Source organism: Setaria italica, chromosome VII (assembly GCF_000263155.2).
Source record: "Setaria italica strain Yugu1 chromosome VII, Setaria_italica_v2.0, whole genome shotgun sequence".
Lineage (NCBI taxonomy): Eukaryota > Viridiplantae > Streptophyta > Magnoliopsida > Poales > Poaceae > Setaria > Setaria italica.
Window position 1 is genome coordinate 32,881,680 of NC_028456.1, and position 12,543 is coordinate 32,894,222.

At 42.9% G+C, this 12,543-nt stretch overlaps 3 protein-coding genes across 3 annotated transcripts; 2 read left to right on the forward strand and 1 right to left on the reverse strand.

The window, feature by feature from the left end:
- Positions 1-118: 118 nt before the first annotated feature.
- Positions 119-4,149, forward strand: LOC101764411 (3'(2'),5'-bisphosphate nucleotidase). The gene is made up of 8 exons (XM_004977135.3): positions 119-428; positions 933-1,008; positions 1,523-1,593; positions 1,679-1,881; positions 2,945-3,155; positions 3,324-3,422; positions 3,498-3,651; positions 3,741-4,149. Exons 1-8 carry the CDS (start codon positions 141-143, stop codon positions 3,911-3,913), a joined length of 1,275 nt encoding a protein of 424 aa, XP_004977192.1. The 5' UTR covers positions 119-140; the 3' UTR covers positions 3,914-4,149.
- A 560-nt stretch (positions 4,150-4,709) lies between these two features.
- On the forward strand, positions 4,710-7,601 carry LOC101764810 (3'(2'),5'-bisphosphate nucleotidase). Its single transcript, XM_004977136.3, has 8 exons — positions 4,710-4,880; positions 5,489-5,564; positions 5,754-5,827; positions 5,919-6,121; positions 6,506-6,716; positions 6,819-6,911; positions 6,988-7,141; positions 7,228-7,601. The coding sequence occupies exons 1-8, from the start codon at positions 4,788-4,790 to the stop codon at positions 7,380-7,382; spliced, it is 1,059 nt and encodes a 352-aa protein (XP_004977193.1). The 5' UTR covers positions 4,710-4,787; the 3' UTR covers positions 7,383-7,601.
- Positions 7,602-8,377: 776 nt separating this feature from the next.
- On the reverse strand, positions 8,378-12,215 carry LOC101765211 (2-oxoisovalerate dehydrogenase subunit alpha 2, mitochondrial). The gene is made up of 9 exons (XM_004977137.4): positions 11,751-12,215; positions 10,285-10,422; positions 10,002-10,184; positions 9,733-9,890; positions 9,553-9,652; positions 9,358-9,469; positions 9,135-9,274; positions 8,855-9,040; positions 8,378-8,764 (listed from the first exon to the last, which is right to left on the reverse strand). Exons 1-9 carry the CDS (start codon positions 12,012-12,014, stop codon positions 8,597-8,599), a joined length of 1,449 nt encoding a protein of 482 aa, XP_004977194.1. The 5' UTR covers positions 12,015-12,215; the 3' UTR covers positions 8,378-8,596.
- Between the last annotated feature and the right edge of the window lie 328 nt (positions 12,216-12,543).

Genomic DNA, 12,543 nt, shown 5'->3' on the forward strand with positions numbered 1-12,543 from the left:
AAGAATGTGGCCCACGGATTATTGGCTGTTCGATCAGGCGCAAAGGCGGAATCTCGTTGGGCTGAGTTGGGCTGGATTCGTTTGTCGTCTTTCTCTCTTCTTCTCCACACCCACCCCCTCGCTCGCCAGCAGACAGGGACATGGCTGCGCGCGTGGGCCTGGTCCTCCCGCACGCGCTCCTCGCCTCCTCCCGAGCTCTCACCTCGTGCCGTGCCCGTGCTCGCCTCCCCAATCCTCCTCCCACCTTCCCTACTACCTACCACCGCAGCGCCTCCTCCTCCGCCGCCTCGCCGCCGCGCCTCCGCTCCCGCTCCCACCGCGCGTCGCCGCGTGTCCTGCCGGTCCGCTCCATGGCGTCTGGGAACCCCTACGCCGCCGAGCTCGCCGCGGCAAAGAAGGCCGTCACCCTCGCCGCCCGCCTCTGCAAGGTGCCTCCTGCCCCTCCGCGGCGCTCCCCTTCTCTCCGCCCTCGTGTGGCGCGGCCCCTCGCTGCCGGGTCGTTCTTCGATTGTCAACGCTCAGGAGAATGAAAAATGTTGCTGGTTCGCGATTAACATGGTCCAGCCGCGGCTGTAATCCGCTGCTTATGATTTAAAAAAAAACTGACTGAGAACACATAATTACCTCGAACCGTCTGAATTTTTGGGTTGTGCTCCTAAGAATGGTGAAGAACCGTGCACTGCAGCGTAGCTTACACCTTACAGTCCATGATCCAGATATAATGTACTTAAATTGACACCAGCTGTTGCAATGTATTCATGATTTTTAGTTGTTGCCAAATTTGAATGCTGGTGTAGTCGTACAGGCTAGTATGGGTGGTCTTGGATCTGGTAGAAGCCTTCAGATAGGATGATTGATTTCTGTAATCGATTGTTTTGATTCTTGACGCTGCTGTTTGAATCTGTTGCTATTGCTTTGTGTTTCCTCCCCAGACAGTGCAACAGGACATTGTGCATTCGGGTATTCAGTCTAAGGCAGACAAAAGTCCTGTCACCGTGGCCGATTATGGTACATGCTGATCCTGCAAATGTATATCTGCAAGTGCCTGAATTTTCTGTTTAGTAATGAATTGTTAATGCTATTGCATTAATGCATAAGACTCCAAAACTTAAGCTGATGACACAATAAAAGGGAAATTCACTTATACTTCAACACTAACCCTCACAGGCAGGCTCCCTTAGATCTACATGGAATAAGGTTTGGCGGTAATTTTTATATGGATTGTGGTAGCTAGGACTCCAAAGTAACAAGGAAAGGCACTTAGCACCTCTGGCACGCACTAACCAATTCACTCTAAAAGCTCAAGTAATGAGGAAAGGGCTTGTAATTCAATATTTGGCAGTACTAAAATCAAATTTGGAGTTAGTTTTGTAGCTTTTTAATGTTTGCACAGATGTTTTTTAGTGAGAAATGGTTAGAGAGAGAGAATGCTTGGAATAATATGTTGGTCATCTTAATATGTGAAACTCGTTCTTTCTTCAAACTTGCTGTTAACTCGTTACATTTTTTTTCACTCATGTAGGGTCTCAAATATTGGTCAGTCTTGCCTTGACGATGGAAGTATCTGGCCCATTTTCATTGGTGGCTGAGGAGGTAATTATAATCTTTTCTTTTACCTGTTTCCATGTAGAATTCATCAATATATTTTGTAATTAAATGGCACCAAATGCTTGCATAGGACTCAGAAGAATTGAGAAAAGATGGTGCTGAAGAAATTTTGGAAGAAATTACTGATCTTGTGAATGAAACCATCGTTGATGATGGTTCATATAACATTTCATTTTCAAAGGAAGGTATCCTCTCAGCGATTGATGATGGCAAGTCTGAGGGAGGATCATCTGGACGACATTGGGTCCTAGATCCAATCGATGGTACTAAAGGGTGAGTTCAATTGCTTAAACCAACAGGTTTCAAATCCTTTGACTGCAATAAATGGCAGATTCCTTCCACTATCTACTACTCCATCTACTATAGTACTATAGCTTTTATAGAAATGTCTTCTGGCTTGCAAAAGCTAGTGTCACTGCTTTAACTCTTTTCTAGTAGAATAAGGTAGCAGGTACTACATTTTTCATTTCGCGGACTGGTGTTTCTAGCCCACCTCTCTAATGTCTGCACACTAAGATGTGCTCATTTATTGTGATTGATTTCTTTACCATTGACAGATAATGGACGCATTTTTCCATTTTTTTTTCAGATCTAGTTTAGACTACACTAAATTAGACTGTAAATTCAATATGGCATAGAGTCATCGACAGACATGGCATGTGTGGACATTTTTTTTCTACAATTGGATGTAAGCTTTTATATATAGTAAATGCCAAGTTACATTAATATGTGTTCCTGTTTTTACGTAATAATAAATGAAAAGCTAAAATTTCAGTTGTTATCTATTCCATCGTTTTCTTGTCAGCCATAGCCTAGGCACGTAGAAACACACGAGTTTCGTTAAATTAAAAATTAGTCGTGGAACTACTAAAGAATACCACATTTCATACTGCTACATTGGAAAACCTTTTCCCCATTGACATACCATAGCACAAAGAATTTGAATGATACTAACATCTGAGTATCTGACATGTCATAGCAACCTAGTACCAGAACCATGAAGGCAGTGGAACCAGCAAAACTATTACCTAGTTGAAGTACTGATCTACTATGGAATTTAAATGAACTACTTCTGAACACACCATTTGTGGTTCTCTTTCCAAATAAGGAATGTAAATTGATGGTATTGGTAGTTGCCTGGCCACATTGAATACCTGTGCATTCTTACCTATACTCTTCCAATAAACCATTGTAATAGTTATAGTTATAGAATAGTTTTCAATCATTCATTTTCCCTTTTTATTTGCCTATCTTTTACCTCCCTCAGCTACTACTATTTCCCTGCCATGCTAATAAATGCCCTTTTCTCATCCAATCTTTTTGTAATTTGAATCAGTTTCTTAAGGGGTGACCAATATGCAATTGCACTGGCCCTGCTTGATGAAGGTAAAATTGTTTTGGGTGTATTGGCTTGTCCAAATCTTCCTTTGTCATCAATAAGCAACCCCAATGGTAGCTCTTCGGGCAATCAAGTTGGTGCCCTTTTCTCTGCTACAATTGGTTGTGGAGCTGAAGTAGAGTCTCTAGATGGTTCTCCGCCACAAAAGGTTATAGTTTTTTTTTGAAACTAGGTTATAGCTCTTTTTGTTTGATATGATGATTTTAACCTACTTCCTCCTCTCTGTGTTTTATATATTAATTTCTTTTGCTCACATTTTGGCTAACTAAGTTTCTAATTCTGGTTTTTTACTGACTCATGGCTGAATATAATTCAGATTGGTGTTTGCTCTATTGACAATCCAGTCAATGCCTCATTCTTCGAATCCTATGAAAGTGCACACTCCATGCATGATTTGACTAGCTCTATTGCAGAGGTTAGACCTGAACGATTATTTGTTTAGTGTAGGTTCCTAAAGTACATAACTAACCCGGTGTTTGGATGCTATCAGAAACTTGGTGTCCTAGCTCCTCCAGTTAGAATCGACAGCCAAGCAAAATATGGTGCTCTGGCCCGAGGCGATGGTGCCATTTACTTGCGTTTTCCACACAAAGGTTATAGAGAGAAGATATGGGACCATGCGGCTGGTTCAATTGTCGTGACAGGTTAATTTGAAGTTCTCTGTTCTTTTTTCAAAACTTCTATTCCAAGATTTAGATTTACTCACTTTTTCTGTTGATGTTGGCTTTTGCAGAAGCTGGAGGTATAGTAACAGATGCGGCTGGAAACGACTTGGATTTCTCCCAAGGGAGATTTCTTGATCTTGACACAGGCATCATCGCAACAAACAAGCAGTTGATGCCATCACTCCTGAAGGCCGTCCAAGATGCTATTAAGGAGAAGAACCAGGCTGCTTCCCTCTTGTAGCAGTTATAGCGATCAACAAAAAATGCTAGTTGCAATACTGTTTCATATTCATACTGCCATACATGCGCCCAGCCTTTTGTTGTGACATTACAGTTTCATGTTGTACCACTTATCAGACTCTTTGCCTCTTGACGATTAGATAACCATTTTTTTTCCTGAACAATTGATGTACTCCTTCGCCCGAAAAAACAAAAAAACGTACCACTTATTAGACTCCCCCGTGTTGCGAAGGAATATGAAAATATGTTGCGAAGTCTGATGTACCACTTATCAGGCGACATCACAGAAAATATGTTGCTACTTATCAGACTACTTCGCAAAAAAAAAATTGTGGTACCACTTATCAGATTAGTGAAACTAAGTCTGATGTATTTTCATATTCCTTCTATGTTATTGACCGGTAGATTCTGTGATGTCGCCTGGCTGTTTGGGCATACCACTAAGAGGTGCTAGAAATGGTCTGTAATAAAAATTTGTGTAAAAGCACTCAACTCAAGGAAAAAAGGGTTTGATCTCAGTAGTAACTAGTAGCAGGAACATAAGGGTATTTGAAAATGCAAAAATACTTGCTAGGGATAGATTATAAGGAATTAAGTTGTAGTGGATGTTAGAAACCCTTAACTTGCAAAAGAAAAATTTCTTGGAATTGCACATGGCAATAAAGATGATTTGGTACAGTACAACCGTCCTGTTTTGACTTTTGATCCGTAGGAACTGTTTGCTAACCAGCAAAAACAGATTTTTGTTTTTTTTAAAAAAAAAGACTAATCAAACACCTACGTTCTGAAGCACACTTGCGCGGTTGTTTTTCAATAGTCAATCCTCCCTGTGACTTCACTCGCCAAGCCCACTCCGCCCGCATCAGTTCCCCACCATGTCGCAGCATCCGGAGGCCGCCGCCAACCCGTACGCCGCCGAGCTCGCCGCCGCCAAGAAGGCCGTCGCCCTCGCCTCCCGCCTCTGCCGGGTTATTTGCTTTTGATCCCACATCTTACGCTCTGTTTTCCGCCGCGTCTTTTCGGGATCCGCTCGACTGGAGTTGATGCCACTTTGCCAGGACAGATCGTCACCAAGAAGATGCGTTTAGATTTTAGTTCTATGAATGAGATGCAGTTAGCTTGTGAATTTCTGAATTGTTGGAACTTGCATAGGGGAAAAGACGGTTCTTCAGTCTGTCCCGTGGTAGTTAAGTTTGCATGGGATCTTGAGAAGGCAATCTCTGACTCAAAAGTCTGAATCGAACTCTGAAACAAATGAGGGATCCACTCGAGTTGCACGCTTTCTGAATTGTTGGATGTTCCATTGGGGAAAAGATGGTAATAGTTTAGGCCTAAGTCTGTCTTTCTTTGGGATGATAAATTTCACAGGGACGGGAAGATATGCACTGATAGATGGCTGATACCTTGCAGGCCGTTCATTTTTTTTTCCTCATTTTGGTTGGGAACGATCAAATTGGGGGTTTCATCTTGAGATGGAATCTCTGACTCTCAAACAATTAACTGTAGTTTCTTTGGATGCTTGCACATTTCCATTGTATTTACTTGTTTCCTCTTGCCCTGCCACTGTTATCTTCAGAGAGTGCAGCAGGGAATCTTGCAGTCTGACATTCAATCGAAGGCAGACAGGACTCCTGTGACAGTTGCGGATTATGGTACAGGCCGACACCCAATTTTATTTGTTTGAAATTTATAGAAGAATGTGGAGAGCATGCTATTGATGTGTTGTTATTTATCAGTTCTAGTTAATATGTGGAGCTCTTTGTAAAGAGAAAAATAAACACATAGAACTTTTGCTTCTTCTGGACTCTTGATTTAAGTACTTCTTTTGGTTTCATGATCAGGATCACAAGTATTGGTAAGTCTGGTCCTGAAGAAAGAATTACCTTCTCACTCCTTTTCAATGGTAGCTGAAGAGGTGACCCCTATATGCTTTCCTTTGTTCCATTACTGTACCCAGATTACATAAGTACTTTCCTGTAATTGATTGGTAGAATGTATTTTTGCAGGATTCAGAAGACTTGAGAAAAGATGATGCCCAAGAAATTCTAGAACACATTACTAGCCTTGTAAATGAAACCATTGCAAATGATGATTCATATAACATGTCGTTATCTAAGGAAGATGTGCTTGCTGCACTTGATGGTGGAAAATCTGAGGGAGGCCCATCTGGGCGGCATTGGATATTGGACCCAATAGATGGCACTAAAGGGTGAGTTTGATAACTTTCACGTTACCACTAATCATAGCTTATCCCGTACATATGTACTCAAGTTCAGCAAAAATAGAGCTTCACATGGGAGGGCACAGTGACATTCCATTATTTTTCTGTAAACTAGATACACCGGATGACTTGATTTATCAAATAATGATTTTATATCATTTCAACTAGTTTTTTATAATACAAGATGCATCAGATTCACAAAGCTGAAGTTTTTATTAGCTCCTTGATTTGCCTCTCCATACACATATGAGTTGTATTTGTACTTTTATCAAACGATTTTGAAGATGTCACAGAGTAATTTCAATACTTTTTGTACCATGCAGCACCTTTGTTTACTCTGCCTCAAATCCTTATCGTGAAAATTTGATGCAGTTTCATAAGGGGGGACCAGTATGCAGTTGCACTTGGATTACTTGATGAGGGCAAAGTTGTTTTGGGTGTGTTGGGATGTCCAAATCTTCCATTAAAATCAACAAACAAGCACAATGGCAGTTCTTCTGGGGATCAAGTCGGTTCCCTCTTTTTTGCTACAATTGGTTGTGGGGCTGAAGTCGAGGCCTTAGAGGGATCTGAGCCACAAAAGGTAATTAGCGCATTTGGATTTGCTTCATGAATCATAACCACTTCCACTTTTCGTGAGTTCATTTCTTTCTTATTTTACCCTTTTATCTAACTTATATTTCAGATTACTATCTGCTCTATCAGCAATCCAGTCGACGCCTCATTCTTTGAATCCTTAGAACACTCCAAGCGTGATTTAACTAGCACCATTGCGGAGGTTGGTCCTTGATTATTTTCTTTGCCCAGAGATCTTAATAAGTATATAAGAGAATCCTTTGTTCTTATTTCGATAGAAACTTGGTGTCCAAGCTCCTCCTGTTAGAATGGATAGCCAAGCAAAATATGGTGCTCTGGCCCAAGGTGATGGTGCCATTTACTTGCGTTTTTCACAGAAAGGTTACATAGAAACAGTTTGGGATCATGCAGCTGGATCAATTATTGTCACAGGTATGATACATAATTATATTATGAGAAACAATTAATGCACAACTGAAAGATCTATTTGCTAATTGGCCCCTATCTGGTGTTTGCAGAAGCTGGTGGCATGGTAAAAGATGCCTCAGGAAATGATTTGGATTTTTCCAAAGGTAGATACCTTGATCGTGACAGAGGCATTATTGCAACAAATAGATATTTAATGCCAATGGTTCTGAAAGCAGTTCAAGAGGCTATCAAGGAGGAACAGTAGGCTGCTGTGCTCATGTAGCAGTCTCAAAATTGGTTCCAAAATTTCCTATTTGCATCACAATATCCAGTTTTACACAATCTCGTGTACAAAAATGTACAACAATCCCTGTTGTACCATATGCTATTATATCGTGGATATGAATTTATCTAATTGGACTTACCATTTGTTATGTGAATTTTCATCTTTCTTGAGAAGTTTTAGTTGAATTGGTATTGCTCAGATCATTAAGTTCAGTAAATACTTGAATGGGTCATATTCCATTCAACAGGTCTGTGATGGATAAATGATTATTACATACATGTGTGCTTAATACTAGTTATTCTTTTTCTTTTTTAAAAAGAAAGGATAAAATATGTTTGGTACTGTTAGAGAAGAAGGGAAGAATAACCAGACTGCCCTCGTTCCATTCAGTCTAGGGTTACAAGTATACAAAGTATGGGCCGAATGGGCCATAAGGCCAACATGGGCCAGAAAGGGATAAACATAAATCTGTACATATTAACAGGTACATGTACATGAAAATAATAACATAAGCTTGTATTATAATTGCATTAGGGACAAAAGTATTGTCATAATATGAGAGATTGGGGGTTCTAGTCGTCATAATAGTCTACAGAAGACCAATGTGTGTTTAGTAGCATGCAGTATTTACGTTTAGATCGACTACTGTTAGGTTTTAGGGCCTTGAAAGATGAAATCCAAATGTTATAATTGTAAGTCTGATATTCATTGTGTACTCCACTAGTCAAATCTTTGGTTCTTCTCCATCTCAACACATAAACAAGGTATACTCTCCTTTGCTTGTTTTGCTGTACAACCTTTCCTTTTTCAGACTCAATTGAGCTTAGAATCTAGTCGCAGAGTTTATACTTTAGATGCCAAATTCTTGAGGGCATTTGAGTTATAGTAGTATCTGACGCTTTGAATAATTTGAGGTGATCTGTCCTTTGTACATATTGTATTCAGCTTTACTAGCTATTAAGGCGTGTTGTGCATGAACTGAAATATCTCTGTATGGCTCTATTCCACATAAATACCAGCAACAGTACAGTATGCCTATGAATTTGCTGTGAGCATCTGCCAGGTAGAACTATTGTTTTAGAGCCTGTTGAATCAGCAGTTTACTGGCTGAATTACTATATTATTTATAATGCTATATGGATCTGAATCATCAATACTTACACAACGATATTGCTCATCTAAGGCCAAGAAAACTAAACAGGTACATCAGTTGGGTAATCTGCAGGGTGCTTCATGATTGTATCCCGCAGTAATTGCTCTTGTTCACGCAGGTTGGAAGGAACCTGATCATAAACATCAGTGAAGAGCTCAGCAACTGGTGGTTTTTGCATTCTTTCTGCAACCTGAATGGCTTGAAGAAGCTGCACAGAAGTTAACAGGCGGTTAAAAATGCCATGTATTATGTATCACAGTGCTCTGGAAAGATAAATCTTTGCGTAGCAGCAATATACCTCTTTCCTCACTCTGCTCCTTAGTTCAGATTCTTCAGCATCAGACCACCAGTCGTTCCCCTGAACCCATTTTCTGTACCTGGAAATTGGATCCCTTGCTGTTCGCCAATGCTCGATCTCATCAACTGGCCTGTACTTGGTTGAATCATCAGATGTCGAGTGATGGCCAACTCTGTAAGTCAGGGCCTGAAAGTTGAACAGTCAATACTCAGATCAATTATACTATGAAGTTTTGTTGTTTCAGGTAATGCAACTTGGTTGAATTATTCTTATTCTGCACCTCAACTAAAATCGGTCTCCCTTCAGCTATAGCCATTTCTCGGGCAGCATGGACTGCACTGTAAACGGCAAGAGCATCATTGCCATCTACTCTGATACCACGGATCCCATAAGCCTGGCCACGGATAACCACTCCATCACCTGCAAGAACACTTGATTTTAATATGGCATTTGCATTAATCACTTGTAAAGGACATGGTTCTTTATGATCAAAGGTTTCGTACTTCTGAATTGTTCAGTAGTTGGGGTGCTGATTGCCCATCCATTGTTGCGGCAGAAGAAGATCACCGGTGCTTCCATAACAGCTGCAAAGTTGAGAGCTGCATGGAAGTCTCCCTGAACATTTTTACCTGTCAGGAAGGCTGGATAACAATGGTACTGGCAAGCAACTGATCAGTGGCTGGTGAGTTTTCATCTACCTCACTTGTGCCGCCATCTCCGAAGTATGTTATAGCACATGCGTCCTTTTTGTCCATCTTCAGAGAGTAGGCAGCTCCAACAGCATGAGGGAGCTGTGTTCTGACAAATAATGAAGAAAGATAAGAATGCACTTGCCAGAATTTTCAGACATGGAAGAGATATTCCTACTTTGGACTTACGCAATAGGCGATGAGACCGTGAAATAGTTAAGGCGGTTTGATCCATAGTGAATCGGCATTTGCCTCCCTTTACCATAATCCATATTGTTCCCAAAGCATTGGTTTGCAAACTCTTGCAGTGTGAAACCACGCCACATAAGAACACCAGGTTCCCTGTACTACATTTGGGCTCCACAGATTCCAGCCAAGAAAAAGACACTGGGTAAATCACTTTCACCAGTAGTATTTCTAGATAAAGCTAAACTATGTTGGAGTTATTAATGTTGTACCTGAGGTAGCACAATGTCGTCAATACTAAGCGCAGCAGCAGATGCTATGTTGATTGCTTCCTCGCCATTGGAAGTGAGATAAAAGGAGATTCTACCCTGCCTCTGCGCTTCATAGAAGATGTTGTCCATGATATGGAGGGTGACCATCTCACTGTACATTTTCACGGCCACCTCCTTACTGACCTGACAAGTGTGAGTAACATTAAGCTTCAAAACAAAATTCTACTGTATATCACAGCATGTCTCAAGAGAATATCTGAAAATGGTGCGGTGAGCAGTATACCTCTTGGAATCTACTACCAGATATAGTTTTTCCGTCGTCATCAAGAACACGATAACATTTGATCCTTTCCCCGTGTGACTCCGGAAGGAAGTTCATTTCAGCCATAAATGAAACCTTCCCTCCAGGAAAGTCAATCGCCTGCAAAATTAGCGGTGCGAATTAAGCGTCACGTGTACGGACAAAATCTACATCAGCATCAGTGACAGAGACCTAGTTCCATTGACCTGAAAAGCACGGCAACAATAATCTACCACTGACCTTGGAGGCAGTGGACAAATTTACCCACCTGGAGACCTTGATCGCTAAAAAGACAGCAGCATCAACAATTGTTTTAAAACTAACAGCCACTTTGAATACAATTGACCATCTTGATCGCTAAAAAGACAGCAGCATCAACAATTGTTTTAAAACTAACAGCAGGAAGGATGACCTGGAAAAATAATTGACCGGTGGGGGAAAGATCGCCCCCACGGCATTGCACTAAGAAGAAATCTCAGCCAATCCGGCCGAGAAAACCCCCGAACACCAGCTTCACCCTATAGGGCCGCACCGCACCGTAACCTGAGCCGACCCCGACCAACTGGGTTGGCAACCACTGCAACTACCCCCTAGTAGGAGGGCCCAAACCAACCAAGAGTGGCACTATTTTTTCAGGTTGCTATAAGGATTTTTTTTTTTTTGCTACCACCAGAATTTGAACCCTGATTTGGTGTCTCCCTCAACCGGGGAAGCTTAACACTACACGAGTGTTGGCTAAGGAAGACCTAGAGATTGGAGAGACTGCTAATTTGACTTCGAAAGGGAAGGTAATATCTATTTCGAGAAAGGAGAACTCATGTTCCTATCTATATTAGTATTTACAGACATCAGCTAATCAGATACAGTCAACCACACCAACCAAACCCATGACAAAAAGAACCTATCATCCTTATCAGCTTAGTTTAGTGCTTGTTGTCAATTCTATCCACAATTGTGCTCTGCAACTTGTTCCTCCAATAATCACATGCCATACTCGTGGAAAGAGTTGGCGGCGATAGGATCAACAATCAACTTGTCCAAATTTGGGACTGCAGTAGAAGAACGTGATGAACACGGATGCAGTGGAAGAAAATGGTTCAGAAACAAAGGAGGCGCCGGGCTACCGACAAATGACACCAAACAAGGAGCAGAAGTAGATGGGCTAAAAACTGAAAAAGATGCCCTGCTATCTTTTCTGTACCAAGCCTTATCAAAAGCGTGTTTTAAGGCGTGCCACTCTAGTCGGGTATGCAGGATGGTCCGATGGTCTTTCTCTAGATCCTGCAGTCTTGCGCAGCAATTTGAATATTCAGAATTTCGTACTGTTGGTGCTATCTATGCGATCCACTGAGAGCCTGAGACAAACTGATTTCCAGGATAGAATACACAAATCAAGAAGCATGTTGCACGGCGCTAGCTAGCGCGTGAGGGGGCCGGCGACCCATCACCTGATCGCCGCCGGCGAACCCGTTCTCTGGCTCCTCCTCGTCCGCGTCGGCGGCCGCGGCGGCGCTGCTCTCCCCGGCGAAGCGCCGGACGGAGCAGAAGCCCCGGCGAAAGATTCTCTCCACCGCCGGTAGCGGTGGCGAACCAAGAACCGGCGGCGGCGCTGTTGAGCCCAAGAACCATGGGCGGGTGGGTTCGCCGCCCTGGCGCGAAAGAAGCGGCGGGAGCCTCCTCGCTGCGCGGCGCGCCAGCCACATCGCCGCCATGTCAGACACTGCCGGGTCTCCCCGTGCTCTCTCCGCTAAGCTGGAATTCCCTCAAATGCTGTAAGCTCAGCTCTCGAGCGGACGTATTTTATAGGTGGCCGTGTTGGAATTGGATAGAGCTAGACGACATGAGCAAGCAAGCGAACAATGGAAGAAGAAGATGAGAGAGAGAGAGGGGCACTGAGCTGGAAAGATAAGTGTGCGGGGAAGAGAGCGCGGCGCGGGGCATGGACGGGACGAGGAGGAGCAGACGGGCACGGCTCGCGGGGAGAGCGACGACGAGAAGGGGGCCTGGCCCACACGTCGGCGAGGGCGGCGTGCCAGGGGAACCGGGACGCTGGCGTGTGGGGCCGGTGCAGGGAAGATGAGCATGGGCGGGAGTGGTGACTGAGACCGACGTCACGAGCTTCATCCCTCCCCGGTAGGTTGGGAGCTGATGTTGGAGAGGGACCGGTGACAATGCATGCTCATGTACTAGTCTTGTTCGTGAACCATGTGCTGTCAATACTAGGCTGTACCGTGTACCCAA

Bases quoted from the DNA above. Each gene is read 5' to 3' on its own strand.
- LOC101764411 (XM_004977135.3), top strand. From the start codon at position 141: ATGGCTGCGCGCGTGGGCCTGGTCCTCCCGCACGCGCTCCTCGCCTCC. The intron at 429-932 runs GTGCCTCCTGCC...TTTCCTCCCCAG, and splicing joins TCGCCGCCCGCCTCTGCAAG to ACAGTGCAACAGGACATTGT. The intron at 3,156-3,323 runs GTTATAGTTTTT...AATATAATTCAG, and splicing joins ATGGTTCTCCGCCACAAAAG to ATTGGTGTTTGCTCTATTGA.
- LOC101764810 (XM_004977136.3), top strand. From the start codon at position 4,788: ATGTCGCAGCATCCGGAGGCCGCCGCCAACCCGTACGCCGCCGAGCTC. The intron at 5,565-5,753 runs GTACAGGCCGAC...TTTCATGATCAG, and splicing joins TGTGACAGTTGCGGATTATG to GATCACAAGTATTGGTAAGT. The intron at 7,142-7,227 runs GTATGATACATA...TGGTGTTTGCAG, and splicing joins TGGATCAATTATTGTCACAG to AAGCTGGTGGCATGGTAAAA.
- LOC101765211 (XM_004977137.4), bottom strand. From the start codon at position 12,014: ATGGCGGCGATGTGGCTGGCGCGCCGCGCAGCGAGGAGGCTCCCGCCG. The intron at 9,891-10,001 runs GTACAACATTAA...GCCCAAATGTAG, and splicing joins ACGACATTGTGCTACCTCAG to TACAGGGAACCTGGTGTTCT. The intron at 9,275-9,357 runs GTACGAAACCTT...GTGTTCTTGCAG, and splicing joins AACTACTGAACAATTCAGAA to GTGATGGAGTGGTTATCCGT.